We start from the raw sequence: 21,718 nt of genomic DNA on the forward strand, positions 1-21,718 counted from the left end.
GCAAACATCTAATATCACTTAAGCCTTGGCATGGCTATTTGAGAAATCCACTTTTTATTGTTCTAACTTTTCTCTACTAAAACGCTGAGAAAGTTTTTTTTTTTTTCTTCTTCTTTTTCTTCAGCGGTACGCCCACTATTCCTTGCCTTTTGTTTCCTGAAACATCTCAGGCACCCTCCCCGTGCCTCTCTGCCTCTCATGTCCCGGCGAGTGAAGTCTGGACTGCAGCTAATGTGACAGTGTGCGGCTGGTGATACCTCGCGCGGCGTTTTCAGGGAACTGTGTGTGTGAAGCGTCGCTACACGGGGGCATACTGGCAATTAGAAGCAAAAGTAGGTGCTCGGGAAATAAAGCGCCCGGGGGCATGTTCCACAGCCCTGGCAGAAGCTGTCAAATAAGGGATGGGATTGGGTGGGAGAGCCGGGGTGGGCACGGGCGGTCCAAACCGAAACGCTCGCCGCGGCGCTTGTTTCGCTCGTGGAAGGGTTTGTGATTGACATAGATTAGACAGTGAAAACGGCATTGTTTTGAATTTTTCTCTCCAGAGAGTAGCATTCATTAGGCGCCATGCACAGAGCAGAGCAAAGTTTCAATGGGGAGCTAGCAGCCTTTAAAAGCGACTGCCTCCTGACAGTTGTATGGACCCGGGCCCATTAGTTGGAGCCTACGATTCAGCCTTGAGCAGTATAGTGAAAATGAAGAGGGCTGATGTCAACTCCAAGAATTCCCCTCCTTTTTCGAAGGGAAAAAAAGGGACCCCCTTCCCCCCTGCTTTGGTGCACTGTTGGACCCCAGCTGTCAGGAAACAATACCCTCTGCCTGCTCCGACAAACTCATTCCTGAAAATGTTTTTTTTTCTTCCTTCCCTCCCCTCTCCTCTCCTCTCCTCTCCTCTCCTCTCCTCTCCTCTCCTCTCCTCTCCTCTCCTCTCCGCTTTCCCCCCTCTTTACTATAATGTCTTTTCCATTTTTAACCCACGGTCACCCAACCTTCCTTCCTCTTTACAAACCCGGAGTGACGAATGGAGTTCCGAAAATCAAAACCTGAATGCGCGACTTCTCCAGTTTGCTTGTTTGTCGTCATTTATCCTGCACCCCTCTGAAAAGACAAAGAAGACAAAGCTTTGCATAGATTCTTAAGCGAGATTTGCCTTTCAGTTTTCTCTTCACCCCCCCCAGAGTGTCAAAAGCTATTTATTTTCTCTTATCATTTATCAGATGTTTGCAAAGGGTGAGGGCTAAACTGTCATGCAGAGGAATTCACACGTACAATCCTGCATAAACTACAATGACAAGATTCCCGCAACACATCGAAGAATAGGAAATTTTAAATTACATGTCTTCCGGGTCTGGGTGGCTATGGAAAAAGAAAAGTAGGAGAAAATATTTTAATTTCAAAACTTCCATCCATCCGTCGACCATCCATCCATCCGTCCGTCTGTCTACCCATTTGTCCATCCATCCATCAACCTTGTTTCTCTGTTTTCATAAATTGTTTTACTTCCTTTCTTCCTTCCCCCTTCCCTCCCTCCCTTCCTTCTGTCCGTCCTTCCTTCCTTCCTTTCTTCCTGTTACGTTTTTGCAGGTGTAGGCCCAGTGTTATACGTAATTTATTGCTGTAAGTTCATTGTGAGCATTTATATTTTAGAAACAGGTCAGAAATTGACAGATTATTCTTAAATAATCTGGGTCTGGAGAAGTCTGCAGTTGCGAAATGAAAAATGTGCAGGAGCCCTGAGGGATGCAGCCTCTTCTAAGGAGAATTTATGGCCTAAAGATAAACTTTTAGACCCAAAGGGGGGCAAGTTAAATGATACACTACGATACCTAAACATGTATGCCTGACGAGGAGCTGGAGGAGCCAAAGCTGGACGGTTTTTAATTAATTTCAAATTGTACCGGAGAGAGAATCCACATGCATGACAAGCTGCTGTATCCGGTGTTTATACTGATTCATAAACCAGATGTTTGCTAGGCTTTTGGAGCTATGGATTCAGACTATCGTCACTGCTGGAGGACACGACGGTGAAAGCAAACAATGCTTAACTTGTTCTAAAAAGCAATAAATACATAAAAAAAAAACCACACATTTTATTCTCATTCAGGATTTTATCTTGATAGCACAGTAGCTAGGGAGCGTAAGGAAAACCTGTCCTGGATGGGCCGGTAGTTGTAAAACGTTTAGTGACAAGCGACAGAATCGGAGAGGAGAGGAGCAGCAGACACACAGCTCTTTATGATGGCTTTCACACATGTAAGAGTTATGGTGGGGGAAGGAGGAGGGGCAGCGTTCGGGTCAAAGGGCCAAATGAATTGGACAGGCGGACAGTCGGGGAGTCAGCTCAGAGCGCGCAGCTCAGGCTCTCGTAGATCTGTAGATGAGGCTTCCTTCCAGCTGTCTCTTCCCACCCTCGCAGCAATGGGCGCCCACAGCTGGCCTCTTGTTTTTCCTTGACAAACTGCAATTTCACAGTCGCTCACCAGTCCGCCGCGTTCACATCAGTCTTCCTGCTCTCCGCCGTGCCAGAAACTCCCTGTCTTGACTCCAGCAGCTATGCGGGTCTTGTACAGGTGTTTGTTGGAGGCCTCTGGGGGTTTGACACCATTCTTGTCATTTCTCATGGAGAAGCCGGCGCACATAGTCGTACATGAGTGAATTCTGTTCGGATCTCGGATTCACACAGAAGTCTTCACACCCGCCTGATCTTTTCTTTTTTGCATTTGTGGTTTGATTTTAGGCGATATACCTACACACTATAGTGCTTTATTGTCAAGATGAAGGTAAAGGATACTCTTTTTAATTTTTTTTTAAACAAATTAAAATCTGGAAAGTGTGGCATGCATTTGCATTTACCTAAATTAAATCTATAGCAATCAGTTGTTTAAATCCAGCTGTTCTGTGAAGGCATCATGGAGACCTAGGGACATATCAGACGGATCAGGGAGAACTTTTAAATAGAGTTTCTTTCTAAAAGAATATACCAAGCTTTAAACACCTCATCAAATAATTAAAAGCAAGACGGAACAAGCACAAACCTACCAAGAAGTTGTGGTCCACCTAAATTAACAAGCCAGACAAAGAGAGCGTCAGTCAGGGAGCAGCTAAGAGTCCCTCTGGAGCTTCTGCAGAGATCCTCAGCTCAGGTGGGACAACCAGTAGCTTTGCACTCCATATTTTAGCCCTTGATGGAGATTTGCAAAAAGATTTCTATTGTTGAAAGAAGTCCTGTTTACAGTTCACCACAAGTCAGAGTCAACATGGAAGACTGGTGATGAGAGACCAAAACTAAATATTTTAGCCTACATGCTGAAAGCTATCTTTGGAGGGAAAACACTCCACATCACTTCGGCACATACCATTTCCACTATGAAACATGTCGGTGGGAGCATCATCATCTGACCAGGGAAGACAAGCCGAGTAAACACGAATGCCGCTCTCTTCGATGAAAAATTCAGAAACCCATGTTCCCCGCTGCTTTGTGTTTGTCTATCCCATAAAATCCCTATAAAATACATTTAGGCTTTTAAATGTAACGTGACCAAGGCAGAAAAACATCATCGAGGGTACCCATTTGAATTCTGCTTCCTTCCTCTGAATCAGTCTAGCCAGATTCTGTGTTGTTTTTTTTTGATGATTTTATAACTGAGCGTTTACCAGTGAATGTGTGTCTGGCTTTGCCGTTAACTTTTGCTCTCTTTCTTTTCCCAACAGTACCTGCAGATGAAATGGCCTCTCTTGGACGTTCCCGGCTCTGCGGGAATAAAAGACTCTCGTTCTCCCACACCGGGGCATTTAGTAAGTAGAGACTTGCTGAAACAAAAAAAAAAAACAAGCACCACATCCAAATCGAAACAGGAGGCCAAAAAAAAAAATTTCCTAAGCCTTATTGAAATATTAAGAAATAAGTTCTAAGCTGTCTGACAAAAGAGCTGCATCCATGAGGGGTGGAAAAGCAGCACAGACCTCATGGTAAAACTTCACACAGCAATAAACCTCCCCCACCATTTAGCTCCTCATATTTACTGCTCTTACTGGACATATCCTGCAGCCAACTCTGCGCAGAACATTAACCCGATTATCAAACAAATCATGTAAACTTATTGGGAAAATCCATTTACTGCGGCGGATTACAAAATGCTTTAATCAAACTATAACCTTAATGTGGTTATGCACAATAATGAAGTTATAGTGTGCATGTAGGCCTACTGTTTCGCCCCCCCCCATTCATCCGAGCTGCTCGCTGCGACCCGGTGCTGCGCCCGCAGGCCAGCTGCTGGGAAGACTGTCTGTCTTCGCCGCAATAACTCAGCCTCCCCCCATAAATCTCGGGACGCTGATGCGCCTTGCCATTCCTGAACTTTCCCACATAGGTGCGAACGAGTCACCGCGCTGTCTCGCCCCGGTTAGACAATGCGGGGCCTCAGCAGACCTGTTTGGTTTGTGGCTTTCGCTGAAGGACGTGCAGTTTTGGATTGGAAAACGTGCGATAACGCGGAGCCTAGACGACATCTAGCTGACATCTCACCTGTGTGATTACATCAGGGTGCTTTTTCTACTCCAGGAAGTTATTCTCATACACATCCCCTGCATGTATCCTCCAGGAAGAAAAAAAGAGGGAGCGAGTCATTGTGAGTCAGCCCCCTTCGGCCGTCCGTGTCCTCAGTTCATGTGCTTGCTGAGTTTGCGGTTTATTCACTTGCTACGATCGCAGAGATGAATATTACAAAGTCCTCATTGAGAGCAGTCAATGCAAAATTGTGTGTGCGGACATGGGAATCCAGCTCTGATTTATATCTCAATGCAAACCAATTAGGATATTTTATTGGCCTAAACGCTGACCTGGTAATGACCCTCTTTTTATTGTTGCACAATCAGTGTGGTTTTTGGGCATTTAGCTGACACGTAACCTAATGAAATATGTACACCCGCAATATAGGGAAACCAAACGAAATAGAAAAGGGACAAAAGTATGTATAACATTCAAAACAATATTTAAATCCACATTGACTATATTCAAATTGCTCTAAATCTCATTTCCAGTTAATTTCTTTTAAATCCCTTCAGAGGTTGCTGCTAACTTTTATGTCCTCACTCACATCTAATCTAAGAAAACTGAAGGCAACAATGTGGAAGGGTGAGAATTCAAGGAATCAAAAGGTTTTAAAGTAGAAATTATCCTGAAAAGCCGTCTAGCTAGTTTGTCCCTTCACCCATTTCATCACTGCTAGGTGATTTCATGGACAGAGGTAGCAACTTAGATTATCTTTCTTACCAAAACTGATGTGCGTCATAGCCCCTATACAGTCCTAAAAGCTAAAAGATAGGAACATTTTTTTTGACCAATCTGTATCATCTGATCCAATCTGTATAATCTGATTGAATTTGATTTTGGAAAGTGCCTTGAGATGACATGTATCATGAATTGGCGCTATATAAATAAAATTTAAATGAATTGAATGGTATAGAAATGGCTGGAGTTATATTTTACGTATCTTTCCTGCCCTGAGTGGACATTATTATCTTCATTAGCTTTGGGAGACGACATCCTGTTGCTTCGTGCTGAAGCAGGTACTGCAGAACCGGGTTTTATTATTGTTTCCGCAAAAGGTTACAGGGTTTATTTTGTTAAGATATAACACAGCTAGATTTCCTTGTGTCTGGAAAGTCCGAGGAAAAGGACGGAAGAATCTTAAAATTTGAGTCTGAAACGGTATAACCGGCTGAACTGGATCCAGTGTTGTCATGCAGATGTGCATCTGACCCTGAGACAACGTGATTGTCTCAGTTGTCATTTGACACCTTTGTTGTGCTGCAGTGTAAAAAGTAGGGGGAAACAAACGGATTTATCCGGTGGATTAAAATAGAAAATTCATTTTCTAGTGAATGATGTTGGGGGGGCTGCTTTGTTTAATGCGGAATTGAAAGCTCTAATTCTGGGTGTAGCGTACACTGGGCACAGAGGTTGGAGAGCATGACACCCCCTGTGTCCTCCCCCCCCCCATCTCTGGGCCAGGTGCCCACATGCCCCTCTGGTGTGCTGCTGCTGTCAGGGAGCCAGGATGATTATGTGCTCATTACTCTAGCTGGGGAGAGGAAGAGAGAAAGAGAGGGAAGGGGAGTGGGAGGAGAGCAGCAGGCTGCCTCCCCAGGCCTGCAGACTCCCCAGACCCCCAACACTGCACTAATGAGAGCAGGGGGAGTGCATGGGTACACACAGGGGGCCAGGGATTAAAGCCCAGGGCCAGGAGGAGCCACGGAGAAGGGAGCATGGACTCCTGAAGCTGACCTGCTCTCCTGCAGTCGAGCGTGTGTAAAATCTACTATTGTTGATATTTTTATTTTTTTTTTAGTCACAATGGGTGTGCAAGGTCTGGTTTATCCGCGGAGACGTGCAAGCTGGAGTGAGCGTATCTCATCGTCTTTCAGCCTGTCAGCCATTCATATCGGCACGTTACCCACGAGTGTTTTCAGTCAGTAAGGTTAGGAGAACTAATCAGGAAACTGATCTGGTGGAAGAAAAAAAAAAATGTGTTCAGCTTCAGCAAAGGTGATGTCGAACAGTGGAAAAATGCTGTAAAATAGACACCAGAGCGCTCGGCGGGCACAAAACGTCCGCGGACACGCCATCTTGTCGCTGTGCAGATTGGGCCCATAAGGCCTGTATGTTAATCCGAGCCCACTCCTGGCCCAGGAGCTTCAATTATTCAGCAGACAGGTTTGTTTAGCATGCAGTTGGCATTGCTTTTGCCTGTGGTGAAGGTAGGCTGGGAGGACTGGGAGGACACGGAGGAGCTTTTCCGTGAACGCCACTTATCCCGCCATGCATACGTAAACCTGCGTGTTGTCATACTCTCGTATATACCATTCATATCTGCTCCCGGGTCCATTGCGTCCAATCCATCAATCGCAAGGTGATGTAGACGAGGGGGACGTCCAGTAGTGACCATGCTGGACTGAGGATGGGGTTAAAAAAAAAGAGGAGAAGCTGCAGAGTAATAGCCGTCTTCCTCAACATACAAATTCACAGTCATTATCACAACACTGATGATGATGTCAAGAGTGCATACTCCCTTCTCTGAGGTCACTCCGTAGCAAATTGTCCACCCGTCGTTCTACTCCGTGTCTCATTATGGACTACACTGCCTGGTGCTGTTATCGTGGACTAAAAGGAGCTGTGAGTCTTTAATGAGATAGAAGTGACCGGGGTGTCTGACATGGTGCTCAAATATGGCCCCGGTCCACACCTGACAGGGGCAGAAGGATCCCCGTCTTTGTTTTTTTAATATTGTCTCCGTGTCTGGAGCCGTCGGGGCACGGAGGAGTGCGCGTCCTGTCAGCGCGCCATGTCACCGAGTCACAGAAATGTTCAAATGAACCGAGGAGGCAAGGTTCAGAGGAGCATTCCAGAGATACTTCCTCCGTCTCGAGCTCTAGGGTCTGCGTGACATTTTTTAAGCACGCGTTTCGAACAAAGCTGTGTTTTCCTTAATCTCTTGGCTTTAGTCACTGTAGGAATAAATCAAATAATTAAAGTGGGCTCACTTTCGACCCAATTTTTCCTCTAACAGACCTTTTGACTGGAGGTCCAGCGAGACTCTTTCTCACTTTGCATTAGGCGGTGAACGCCCGGGATGCATCAAAAATCAAAGGCTTTAGGAGGGCTCAACTGAATACTGATCTGAGGTCTGCAGTCCTGCTGGGCTGCTGCAGAGACAAGATCCCCTTCAAAAATGTGTTAGGGAACAGGCGCTTTGATTCCTGTCGGTTTCGGTGGAGGAACAGGTTCAGATTGCACAAGATGCTTTTTATCTCGGGTGTATTTACGAGAAAATGCTAATGCATGGTGCAGGCATGGGCAGGTAGGAGATTCTGACAAACCTTAATTGAAAAAAAAAAAGAACTTCTGCTTGTGGTAATGCTGCATTTAATGAAAAAAAAATAAACACATAACCTACAATCTCTTTCAGTCAAATATATTTTGTTTAAAAATAGCCACAGTGATTCCTTAAGCAACGTTGGCTTAGTAAAAATGATGGGAGGTGCTCCTTTAGTATCCAAACATGACTGACTGTGTTTTGCGTGGCTGGGCACATTGCTAAACAGTCAGATTTGTTTATCCGGTCAACAACAGAACAGCGTAGTTCCTTCTTTTCAGCCAGCTGACCAGCAGTGTGCAGCAACGGGTGGGGGAGGGGCTGCACTGTGTTACGCTACGCTCCGTGCAGCAAGACAGTCAGTGAAAGAGCTTAAAATTGTAGGATCAGCTTGATGGGAAATATTAGTTTAGTAGATAACGGTTTAACGACGGAAGCAGGATTTGAACCCTTTTCAGACATTTTTGTCAGTTTCACAAACAGAGATAACGGTTTTGCAAAGTCACTAAGTGTATTTCAGTCGGTGTGGAGATTATTCTATTCCCTGCTGATCTATTCCATATTTTCCACATTTTATGCTTTTCTAATTCTCTGCTAAAACGGCAATAACGTTTCTTTTGGTTTTAAGTTTAGGTTTGGTCCAGTAAACTAGAATCCGGCCGCATCAAAAATACTTTTTAGCATATTCACCTCCACATTGTTTGCAGCCAATATTTAGCTGAGTGGCTATCAGCGAGCCAGTCGCAGAAATAAAAGAGTTCACAAATCATTTGTACCACTCTCGCGCTGGGTATTTTTCTTCTTCTGGGGATACGAAACAGAAGATCAAAATGTGGTTCAGGCTTCTTGGTTGCTTGTTTTTAAACTCATTAGCCATCTCTGTCAACGCCAGAGGGCAACTCCTAGACCTCTTCCCTCCTTACTTCAAAATAAGAGTCTCAGGCAAAGAAGCAACAAGATCCTTTGCCCAAAGCTTCACACATCTGGGGCTTGTTGTAATAGATGAAACTTACTTCACCAGATGAAGTCGAATGTCGGCAGCTGATATGTAGAAGCTCCCTACGCTTTTCCCTTGCAAGAAAACGACTTTTGGTTATTTTGGAGCACTTCCTGTTGTGGAGAAAAAAAAAAAAACTGCAGTTGGCAATCCCTGTGTGGCATGTTTGTTATGCAGCTGGCTGCAGCGTCTAGCTGAACTTATAGTCTGAATAATTAAGCAGCCTATCCTCGTGTTCCTCCATGGACAGCAGAATAATATGGTTTGTCCACTTTAAAAAAAAAAAAAAAAACATGCCTCGATGTGTCAATAGAAAAAAGAACTAAAGGCTTTATCGGACAACATTTTTGTACCATAGTAATGAGTGAGTTGTCTGGTCTGCTGTAGGAGTAACTGTTGCTGTTTCTGAGTTAATTAAAGTGCTTGGATCATCTTCTACATCATTTCCATAAATACCACCATACACTAATGCAGTGCTATTTTTACTCAGACCTATCATGCAGTCAGAATCCCATACAGACCCCTTATCTAATCATGATGTGTAATGTCGCAGAATCTCACCATAAACCCACTGTTTGCAAATGCTTACAATCCCTCAGCTTTTTGTCTCCCCCTCGATGAGGCGGTCTCGTTTCGCTACCTGTCCGTGTTCATTTCATAACCTCTGGCTGATTTGAGCTCCAGTAACCTGACGCTGCTCTCTGCTGTATTATTCTAACCTAGAATTATAATGCTGCCGACCCTTTTTTTTTTTTCAGAGGCGACGACCGGCGCGTAAAAGCACACGTTGACCGTGATGAATAGCAGGGTTTTTTTTTGTTTTTTTTTTTGGAGTGGTTGATTTTAAAGACATATGACACGGTCAGTCTCCCCTCACGTCCGCTTCCTGTTGGCGTTGACAAACAGGGCTTGGATTTCTCAGCATGCCAGGCATTCTTTTCACTCTGTCTTTCCTGGAGTTTTGAAAGGCCTCTGAGCCTCCCACCCAGAATCGGCGAGCAGAAAGACACACAAAGCTGCGGGGTTATTCAGTTTGTTCTAAGCTCTCTTCCCCCGTCGGCTGTTTGCCTAGTAATTCAATTCAGATGTTCAGGATCCAAAAACATGTTTGCTTGAATGAAATCCACCCCTCCACCCACATTTGACCAAGGACTGTGCTTTTCTTAGCTTTGGTCCAAGTTGGACAGCCAGGCAAGGTACTGCCACCTCTGCCTTTTTTTAGCCTTAAACCCTCAGAGGAGACAAACGTCTCTCCCTGCACTTCCTCAGCAGCCATCTGCTGTGTTTTCCCCCCCTTTAAACCTTCCTGTGTCTTATGTCAGGTCACTTGCCTGAGAGCTGGTCTCAGTGCTCCTGCTTCTCTAACTGAGATTTATGTCCTACATGCAACAAGCACGTCTGTGTAAAAGAGCATGATTCCCATCTGTCAGTGCTGATAGCGTCTAGTATCCGCTCTATCATGGCGATGTTTACGTTTGAAGCATGGTTTATGGTTCTTGTGGTTTTTAGATTACGCTTTCCTTCAGGATTGTGAAACCAGACGTATGAATCTGTCATGGGCTAAAGGAATATAACCTCTGTGCACAAAAGTCAAAGAAGGCATTGATGCATTCCAGATTTGGATGATTAGCACAGTTTTTCGAGTCATAATTCAAGTTTTATAAAGCCTAATTAGTCAAGATTGATTGATTTAAGCTGAATTATTTCCTTAAAGTGCAATCCTTATTGAGAAAAGGGTATTCAGGGCAAATCTTCGAACTGGTTTTCTCTACACATTTCCCGGGACCGCTGAACCTAAAGTCAGCCGCGAGTTGAAACTAGCGCCTTGAAAACTTGTGTTTGGAGCACAACGATTCATGTATTCCAGGATATGAATTATTAACGGGCATCATTTGAAATTCTCACTGAACTGCTTCCCAAAATGTGTTGGCACCTAGGTCTGGAGGTCTCAGACTGCGCCCTGCAACACAGGGAAAATTCAGGCGTATTGTACATGAAGTGGAACAACAAAGTACAACTTAAATATACATGACGTGTGGGAGCGGGGATTTTAACCCAGTAAGTTAACTCTTGTTTTCTGCGGTGGACTTTTATCAAGTCCTTCTCTATCTTCTCATCTGAGCATGTCGTTTTTGCGAGTGTCTTGGTTAAGGTCATTCCAAAGCATACCGATTCAATTTAAGGCCAAAGTTTAAATAGGCACGTTGAAAACCAAAAAAAAAAAAAAAGACAGGGTGATTTACGAGGCTCTCTTGTTAAAATTATTTAAAATTAGTTTATTTAAAAAAAAAAAAGACCTTTCAGATTGTTCCAACTGAGGCGGGTGAGGCTTGCAGGACTATAACTTGTTCTGGGGGGTTTTGTGCCTCTTTCCAGTCCGATGGACGTCAATGACTTTGTTTGCTTTTTATTCTTGGAATCTTTTTCGATCAGGACACAATGTGTTGCTTTTGAAGATTTTCACGCCCGCTTCATGTTGTCGGACAGGTTCTGATTATGCGATAGTGTATTCCCTTCACTGGTTTCCTGTTCATTTAGAACCATTTTTACGGTTTTGCTTGACGTTTTTAAATGTCTCAGTGGTCTGGCGCCTCTTTACCTGTTCGAGCGTTTACAGCCACACATCTCCAGCATATCTCTTAAGATCTCAAAACCAAAAGCTCTTAGTTGTTTCCAGGATTGGGCTTGTGACTGGGGTTGGGGTGGGGGGGGGGGGGGGGGCAGAGCTTTTTCAGCAGCAGCTCCTATGCTGGAACAGTCTGCCTCTTCCTGTGAGGCCAGCAGGAACTGAAAATGATTTTAAATCTATTTTAAAAGCTCTCTTTTTAAACTGGCTTTTAATTTCAGAGAGACCAAACATCAAGCCAGACATTTTTTTGCTGAATTTATCACTGATATTGTCAACCTTGTATTTTATTGCTTTTTTTTATTATTATTCTTTTGTCATTTGTTTCTTTTCTGGTTTATTTGTTACTCACCTGTACAGCACTTTGGTGGTCCCGTTGTATTTTGTAAAGTGCTTCACAAATAAATGATTCCTGAGTTCTACAACAAAAAAATGAGGTCAAGAGATAGTTCATGATTTTATTCAGTCAGCTTTTGATTCATTCGCTCAAGTTTTCTTTATCTGATATAGGTTTTTCTGACGACCTGTCAAGCAAAAAGAAGCAAAAACAAAATAAATACTTTCTTTCTCACAGCCTCGTTTTTAACAGGAGCAAATGTTTCCAACACTCCCGTCGTCACGGATTTAAAAAGAGCAAAAAGTTGGACCTTGAAAGGCAAGCACCAAAAGCTAAAGATTTGGAACAATCCTGAGCAGCGTGAAGTAAAGAGAGTACAGAAGCCTCAATGCAAACCTTGTTCCCCAGCAGACCACGTTGGGGAGAGACAGAGGTTGAGAAGGGGGTGGGGAAGGATGTTGAAGAAAGGTTAGCCTGGAGGAACAAGACTCCTTTCTCCCCTCCCACCCCTTGACCCTCCCATGTGACAAGTTGAGCCAACAAGTGGTCTATTCAGCCAGGCAGCCAGGGGAAATGGCTGCTAGGCTGGGCTCTGCCTAATGAAAGCAGAGACGCTTGTTATTATTATTGTCTTCATCGTTCCCGTCGTAGCTGTGATGCCGATCGGATCTCGGCGGGGAGCTGCGCGCCTTTCAAAAAGACACTCGCTGCAAGCGAAAGCAAGGTTTCATCATTAAAACCCCAGCAAATATCTGAGGCTATGCAGAATGTTAAGTGGCTTTCCACCATTAGTAACGTTTATAACCCCCTCCTGGTGGTGGTTGCAGTCAGACGCAGCGGGAGATGATGTCTCCGCACGTTTATAGGGATCCGGTTTACCTTAGCCTGATTGTGTTTGTTTGCGGCTGGCTGGTGCAACTTTTCTGACTCGGTGGCACCGTTGTTTTTCCTTTTTGGACTGAACAAACAGTTCTCTCCTCAACTAAATGACCGTAATGATCCTGGCATGTGTCTGCGAGGCTTTTTAATGCTCCTTGGTGCCGGGCCAGATTGCATCACAGGGCCAGTCACACGCATAAACTGTGATGTTTACCAAGGAGGGCATTTAAAAGCGACGGCCCATTCAATCTGCGCATTTCTTTTGTGTCTTACAGTAACAAGCATGCTGTCCTTTTTTTTTCACTTAGCAAACAGCTAAACAAAGGGGATAAAAAGCAAAGAAAACACGGCTCTCTGTGCTACGTTTGCGTTTAAATGTTATGAGTAAGAAGCAGACATGGTAAGATATAATTAAATAAAAACACCACGGTTTCACCGTGTCACGGTTGTGACACAAAGATTCAATCATAAACGTAGATCGCCATCTAATTGTTTCTATTCAGAACTGAGAAGGAGCTATGGCTCCTACTTGTTACTGATCCAGCTTTTTTAACAGCTGCTGCTCTATCAACAGCCAGTTTAATTATTGTTTTATTAAACTTGTTGTCGTGTACTTTTACTATTTTTCATTTGAATACCAGTTTTTGTCATGATGTTGCGCTCCTTCCATCCAGTCTGCAGTTGGCTTCCTCGCAAAAGCCGCCGCTCATAGTTTTAAAACAGTACCTTAATAAAAGGGATGGGTGGTGCTGTTGTTTGTTTTTCCACAAAGTAAAAAAAAAAAAAAAAAAAAAAAAAAAACATTTTTTGGGACTGAAGATGTTTTAAACATGTTGATTTTGACCTAGGAAGACTAAGTTAGGGACAACATGTATTAGCCATTTTTATTCCCGCTGACTGTCAGTGCAGTGCGACAGGCCGAGTATCGAGTATTTGAACACCTCGATAAGGGCTTATGCCCAGTAAGAAGCCTGCCACTCACTCCCACCTCTTGTGTGCCTCCTGTTTCAGTCCAACAAAGTTCCCGTGGTGCAGCATGCCCACCACGTCCACCCACTGACGCCCCTCATCACCTACAGCAATGAACACTTCTCTCCTGGCACGCCTCCATCACACCTTTCACCTGAGATCCTTGATCCAAAGACAGGTAAGATCATGCTGTGGACTTAAAGGTACAGTTCAGGATTCTGAGAGCGAGGTTTGGTTTCAAAGTGGCTCATAGTGTCCCCTTCTTTACATAACTTTCATGGCGTTAAACCTTAAAATGGTTCTTTCTCTGTATTTGTTTCAGACTTGGTGGTGCAAAGCCTCCTACCTCAATTTCCTGTATAAATAATCATTGGCTTTAATGAGAATAACCCTCCATTGCAAATGTGACAACAGTCTTAACGCTTCATCAACAGCTTTCGCATATACTGTTATGACAATTTATAAGAGTCTTTTTAAGACAACGGAAGCCAGCTTTTGTTCTGACTCCATTCAGATTGGCCCTTAGCGCTAGCCTGCAGCACCAACAACTACTTTTACAGGAAGATTAGAGAGTTATGCACAGAAGCTATAAGACGTATCTACTGCAGGTAATGTGAAATATTTCTAAATTTCACACCAGAACCTCAAATTAAAGATCCCGGACGTTTCCAGTTTTTGGTAAAATGTCCATTGAAACTGTAGCGCCATGTTTATTCAGTGAATGTGTTGAAATAGACAATTTTCTGAGCATTGTAGCTTCGTGATGCGGTGGCTAAAGCAGAAAATGGCTACGGAGACATTCAAAGCGATATTCCAAGATGAACCCAGTGAAGACTCTGCCATGCAACCAGTGTTTTCTGAGCATAGAATGGGGTCATATAATCGGAGCAAGCAATAATTGAAATAGGCTTGAGTGGGCTGATCTCGTTTCCATTATTTAGACATGTATACATGTTAATCCCACCATTATTTCCTCCCAGAGTTTCCACAGCCTACACACCGTGTTGCTTCACAATGCAGATTCTTTTATTTTTTTAGGTCAGTTTATTAACAAACCAGGACGTCTCATTTTTTAAGAACCTGGTTGCTGCTTCAGGGTTTGTTCCCACAGGTTTGGTAAGCATGAGCAACAGTGCTGGGTGGATGTGGGTAATTTACAAAGACACACCTTGAAAGCAGTGCGAAAACCACAATGCACAGGGATGCGACTTGGGCGTGACTTATCACTCCAACATTGCCCTGCGTCTTGTAAACAAGAAAATTAATGGAGCATGGCCCATTCACCTTATGCGAACGATGTCATATAAATGTATCTGTTTTGGCAGAAACATCAAGGGTAGATTGCTGAACATGAAAATATAGCCATTGCCTTAAACCCATTGATTAAATTAGTACATATTTGCTTGTACTGTGTAAATAGCTGTGGATATTATGTGAATATTGTAAAGGTACTAAGTCTAGAAGACGTGGTCAGAAATGTTAAACATTAATGCAATGGAGAGTTGTAGGAAGATGTTACCTCAGCACGTGTTCTGTTGTTTTATAAGTTCTTCTTCTTGTGTACATGCAGGTATTCCTCGAACACCTCATCCATCAGAGCTCTCTCCGTACTACCCCCTCTCTCCTGGTGCTGTCGGCTCGATCGCACATCCTCTAAGCTGGTTCATGCAGCAGTAAGTGCCTTATATTTATATATATAACTATAACACCAACATTTTTATCTGCAGTAGAGACGCACCGATCAGAATTTTGTGGGTGAATCCCAGTGTCTGTGAATACTGATTTGTTTTTGCACATTTTCTATTTCCCTAGACTGCACTATAAGAACTTATAAAAACAGAGCTCCAAATATGTGTTTTTATACTATAACTTTCCTGTCCTGAGCAGTAATTAATTATTCATATTAGCAGAGATGATGTCATTACCCATATGTAAGGAAGCAGTCAATGCTATACAGGGTTTAACTGAGGATTACATCTTAAGCTATCTTTGCCATGAAATTTAGCATCTTATGTTAGCGATTAGCATTGCTAAAACATTAGTCTAGGCGGGTATTTTTCAGAGAATGTACATTTCCAAAAGGCCACTAAAAGTTCAAGATTCAGAATACCTCATGACAGAGGTTAAATGCACAATGGGACACAAGACTTTCATATTTGAGCCTTCCTGTTATCTGTTGGAAGTCTTGCTCTCTATTGCTCCCTTGAAGCCTGGATGAACTGCAGACATGTCCAGACCTTTTAAAGAGCTTCTTACATCTCTGTGTTTTCTCCGACTTAATTTTGCATACCTTGCTGATACTGAAAATAGCTTGCTTTAAATCTTTGTCGCTGAGTAGTAGCTTCCATACCAAAAGATGTTAGCATGACCTGCTAGCGCTAAGGTATATTGTTTTTCTTATCAGTCAGAATAGGTCAAGCTGAAAATCGTGCAGTTGCAGTCACCAGCTGATTCTCTGGGTATTTCTAGTGTTCGTTTATCGTTAATTAGTGGAAAAGGTTTTGAAACATTTTGCTTTTGGGACTCTACATAAAAATTATACTGACATATTGAAGTATTTCACCATTATTGTCTGACAGTTTTGGGCTTTTCTTTATAAACATGCACTACTACGGCTGTTCAATCAGTGCTGTTGCAGCCAAATTTAATGTGGCACTGTTTTAAGTTCAGTTGCACCCTATAATAACGACCCTAAGTGAAAATATCTGGTGGGATCACTGAACATTTCTGGGTTTTTCTACGGTTGCTCCTAATCGATTGCTACGGTCCTGTTCCGCGAGCTGGGGATTTGAGTTGATGAGAGCAGGATTAGTGCTGCTGGGCTAGCTGTCAGCTGTGTTTGATCCACCTCGCACTGAGGCATTTCGGCTCACTCTTTCCCCGATTCTTGTCTCGCAGGCAGGGCCAGCCCATGTACTCCATCCCTCCGGGGGGATTCCGTCACCCCTATCCGGCGCTGGCCATGAATGCGTCCATGTCCAGGTGAGCGGCTCATGTTCGGCAACACGACCACCTTCCCGAGGAGGGGACATCCAATACGTGCTGCTTCTGTGACATGCTGTAATCACATTTCCCCTGCACTCTTTGCCAGACCGTAACAAAAGAAACGGCTGCAGTGTAGACTTAAACTTGCATTGTTCGCACCATGAGATCGTTGGAGTTGGCGCTGTTTAGAGAAGAGGCGGCTCAACGACTCTCAGCCACATCAATTTGGGATCTAAAGCAACATTAAAAAACATTCTCTTACTTGGATAAAAAACATTGTCAGATCAGGAGCAGGCTCTGGTGTCGGGTCCACAGAGGTTTGGGAGCTCTAACTCCGGCAGAGGCATTCTCAGCTTCTTAAACAGAGTGAGAACATTATTGGCATTCAGCGCTCCTCTCCTGTCTTCTCTCTCTGAGCTAAACTTCTGTGGTCAGGCCGGTGTTCTGAGCCACTTCACATACATACACACACACACACACACACACACACACACACACACACACACACACACACACACACACACGAGTAAAGCAGAGATGAAAGGGCTGGGAATCGATTAGGACAAATCAAAGCTTATCTGAACCCAGATGTCCCATCAGACTAAACTCTCAGGCTCTCTGTCAAAATTGGAAAGATTTGTAACGAGGCTTCCGGTGTTAGTGTGAGATGAAATATTCAGAGAGCTCTCTCTGATCAATAGCTTGAGCAGCTCTACCCCTACATATATATATATCTATATATAGTCACAACAACCATAACATGTCATGAAGGTTATTACACAGGCAAATGCTTTAGGTTTACCTTTTCTTGTGTTGCTCCTCAAATAGATGTCAGATTCCCAGCTTGGAAGCAAATTCGGTGTAATTACTTGTTTGTCAGGCACCTAAAGGAATCTGTGACAGGTCAGACAGAGCTCATTTAAGAAATTAAATAAGGAACCGATCTTATCATAATTAAAAGTAATAAATTGTAAAGTTTAAATTAATATAAAGTAATTCAAAGATTTAATCTAAACGAAGTTTAAACTAAACTGCATGACAGGGTCTTGCTTTTATCTAATATAAAAATTAAATAATTGTTAATGCTGTTGCTATTTATTGGTAAGATTAATTATGAAACACATACTTAAATGAGAATAAAAAAAACATACACTAAATTTAGTAATAGTTTACAAGTAAATGGGCTTATTCTGCTGAATATTATATCTTTTTGCCACCCTGAAGTTATAACATGTTATGTACTGCCGTAGCAAACGGTGGCACATTCTCTGGCAACTCATTAACAGGACTTTAAACTGAAGGAACGGTTTGACAGAAAGTTTCAGTGGCTTTAAAATCTTAAAGTGGCTTTAAAACCCCTTGGTGTATGGCTTGATTGACCGGTATCCAGCCCATCCTTGGAAGTCGACGCCTACTTGTTAATGCTGTTTATATTGTTAGGGGGCTTAGAATTAAAAACATTATTTTTAATTTTTTGCTTTTATTAATCTTTTTTTTTTCTCACCCCAGTATTAGATTTTACTCTCTGAATAGGAGTCAGAACAAGTTTTTAGCTTCTCTCTGTGGCGATTTAACAGCTAGAGATAATAACAGCAGTTTAATACAAGGTCATTTGGTTTGTTTTTTACTATTAGAATAATATAAAACATATACAATAATATTCAATAAATTAGAATATGCATTGCTAAGAAGCTTGTTTGGCAGATACCTTTTGAAAAAACAACAACATTAAGCCGGTATTAAACATACTTTTTTATTAAGCCCTCATTTTTGCATGAATTATTTCCTTCCATATTGGTCTAATGCAATATACTAATGTTAAATGCTGTGTTTTCATTAGTTTGAGGTTGGAATAAATCATAACTAACAGAAATAAAGGCTTTAAAACATTATCAGTCTGTGTTAATCCATATAACATGTTGCCCTTAGGGTTGAAATAAATTAACTTTTCAATAATTTTCTACTTAAAAACATCATCAGTCTGTATTAATCGATATAATGTGTTTCCTTTAGTCAATTGAGTTTCTGAGATAAATTAACTTTTAGAGAATATTCTAATTTACTGAATATGACCCCAAATCTAATTGACCTTTAAATATCTGTATTTTCTACACATAGAACATTTCAGTTTGACATAAGACAATTATCATGAGACAATGAATAAACAATTTATACTTTTATATTTAGTCATTCCCCTTGTCTTGACCTGTTGTCTAACCAGGATAAATCATCCAGACATTGACTTTTCAATTGAACAAAAGCATAGGAACCGACAGATGCGGTATATATTAAAGTAAAAACCATGTAATCAAAATATGTGATATTTAGTTTCAGATTACTGACTTGCATCCAGCTCTGTCAATCCTAAAACACAGTGATATCTACAAATCTGTGCTTTGTGATCCTTTTTTCAGGCCTTTACTTCTTTCTACCAACAAATTCCCGTTTGTGTCAGTAACAGGAGAAACCAGACAGTCACATGTATCGATAAATGTCCTTGTCCCTGATCAGTCTTTTGAGGCGCATTGCTGGTAGTCCAATTTTAAAAGGTTTTAACTCCAAGGGTATAAAAAAGAGCCAGTTCACTGTAATATGCTCAGCTTCTTCTTATCTGTTCTCAGTTTCCTTTTAAATTGACTCTTTCTTTTCTGTTGCCTCTAACTTTGGTTTAAAACACATCACAGATACTGATAATAGCTAACTTGGGAGTTTTCTTCACTCAGTCTATTCCACACTGAAGAGTGGATGTTGTTAGCCTACGGCGCCAGTACTAAGCTATGCTGCATTCACTAACTCGAAAAACATTTTCATTGTTACAGACTTTTGATTTTCTGACTGACTGGACATTAATTAGGCTTGTAAACCTCAATGTTTAAGTCTGACGGCACATTTACTTATTTTTTTTTAGTTAATACATTATTTAATTTTAGTCTTTTTTCAGTCATCCCATAGTCATTTTTGTTTTGTTGTAGTTCTAATCTTTCTACATTTTCCTTGACTACATTTCCTGTGACTTTAATCAATATATCGATAGATTGACTATGTTTAAATGGAGCTAGTTATGAGCGCTACGTTGCCTTTTCACAATATTAAAATTAGTTCTAATAGGGTTTAATTTCTCTAATATATTTGTCTCGCTCTAATTTGTTGATGAAAATGTAATGTGTGTCATAATTATCCTCATTCTAATTTACTTTTTATTTGGTTTTAGTCCAGTTTTCCAAGTCAACAAGACTGTTGACAGAATATTTTTGTTATTCTGTTTGTCGATAAAATGAACACTGCTTTAAGCAGAAAAGAGTCTGACTCCAGCTTGCAAGCCAAATTCTCAGTGCATCTCTAATTTTTACAGATCTAGTAACAATGCTGACCTTTTGATGTCAAATCGTGTTTTGTTTGCCAATTTAAAAAAAAAAGAAAGAATCCGTGTTGTTGTAATTACATTAGAAGGATAAGTTATATTAGTCTGTATGTTGAACAGCCTGTTCTCTCGCTAAATAATATTATCAAGTTAATTTTCACTTAAATTTGTATGCTACAGCCTCATTGAGCTTGCTGCTGCCTATTCTCAAATGCAGCGCTTCTTTGCCTTAACAACTGGAAATGGAGAGTGCCACATTGTAAAGTGTGCAGAAGGCAGCCTGAGCGCTCTCCGTGGTCTGGAAGGTGGCGAGGAGAAAGGTTTCAGGTGTCACGGCCATGCCGTCACTATGGTAACACCTCACTCCACTTTCCTTCAGCCGTTGGCGAATAAAGGGGCTTTTGAAGAAGTCTTTATTTGAACAAAAAAAAAAAAAAGAGAGAGAGAGAAAGCAAGGTACTCTTTGTGTGTATGAATTTAGTCTAGACAGAGGCAGCGGGCTCCGTAAATTTACCCAGAGGGCAAGACAGCGCTATAATCTGCCAAACGAGCCGAACCTTTTCTCGTCAAGTCGACAGAGGCTCCCTGTTAAAGCCCGGCTGTTAAAGTGTTGCCTCTTTTCGCCTTCCCAGCTTGGTGTCCAGCCGTTTCTCCCCTCACATGGTGACCCCTCCTCCGCACAGCCTCCACCAGACCGGCATCCCCCATCCTGCCATCGTCTCTCCAGCCATCAAGCAGGAGCCCAGCGGGGACAACATCAGCCCCTCCATGCACGCGTAAGGACAAAATAAATGCTGATCGTTGATACTAACCGCCGCCACTCCTGCGCCAAGACGGGACTGACACAGTCTTTATATTGTTTCCGACTAGCAGGAAGTCCCCTGTTCCTTCCAAGAAAGAGGAGGACAAAAAGCCTCACATCAAGAAGCCTCTCAACGCTTTCATGCTGTACATGAAGGAAATGAGGGCCAAGGTAGTTGCAGAGTGCACTCTGAAAGAGAGCGCTGCGATTAACCAGATCCTTGGGAGACGGGTAAGAAGCCCTGGCATCGACATGAATGTTAATATACTGCTACTGTGGGGGGGGGAAAATGATTTAGCATGTTCACTTTTTTCTCAGTAAATATGTTTCTAATGGGTCTATTTACATGGCATTCCCACCAGATATCAGTAACTTCCCAAGTAATCCACACATATAGAGAAATCGAAACTAATAGGTTATGGGAAGTAATGTGGATTTGCACGCTGAACACAGTGCTTGCTGGTATTTATAAAATACACCACAGAAAGACGTTTGTTGGTAATGACAGCTTCTCAATGGCTTGGTGTGATTTTGGTCTATTATTCCACACATTCTTCTAATCTTTCTGGTTCTGAAGGCCTCCTCTGTGCACTCTGATCTTTTGAAGTTTCTGTAGATGTTTAATTAATTAAAGTCCAGTGATTGTCTGGGCTATTATAGTGTTCTATTTTCTTTCTCTGATATCAATAAGTAGCTTTTTTGACCGTGTGATGGGAAAGGGGGAGGGGTGTCTTGTCCATGTTCAGTTCCACTTCAGAATCTTGTTGACAATGTCTCCAATAATCCTTTCTTCAATTATAAGAAGTCGTCCAGAACCATATTCTGAAAAAGTAACCCCCACACCATGATCGTCTGATCTCCACGCCTCATTATTGGTGAGGTGTCTTT

The 21,718-nt window shown here is 42.3% G+C and overlaps 1 protein-coding gene across 5 annotated transcripts in view; it reads left to right on the forward strand.

Moving 5' to 3' along the window:
• tcf7l1b (transcription factor 7 like 1b) overlaps positions 1-21,718 on the forward strand; it is a 47,161-nt gene that overhangs the window by 22,318 nt on the left and 3,125 nt on the right. For 3 of the 5 annotated variants that reach the window (XM_036144484.1, XM_036144482.1, XM_012863336.3), the window contains exons 4-9: positions 3,712-3,795; positions 13,725-13,860; positions 15,253-15,355; positions 16,581-16,664; positions 20,661-20,804; positions 20,899-21,061. In XM_036144484.1, coding sequence (XP_036000377.1) covers positions 3,712-3,795; positions 13,725-13,860; positions 15,253-15,355; positions 16,581-16,664; positions 20,661-20,804; positions 20,899-21,061 — 714 coding nt within the window. The remainder of the gene's footprint in view (positions 1-3,711; positions 3,796-13,724; positions 13,861-15,252; positions 15,356-16,580; positions 16,665-20,660; positions 20,805-20,898; positions 21,062-21,718) is intronic. The other 2 variants (XM_036144483.1, XM_012863337.3) reach the window with 1 other exon arrangement.

The sequence above is a fragment of the Fundulus heteroclitus genome, chromosome 12 (genome assembly GCF_011125445.2).
Source record: "Fundulus heteroclitus isolate FHET01 chromosome 12, MU-UCD_Fhet_4.1, whole genome shotgun sequence".
NCBI classification, from domain to species: domain Eukaryota; kingdom Metazoa; phylum Chordata; class Actinopteri; order Cyprinodontiformes; family Fundulidae; genus Fundulus; species Fundulus heteroclitus.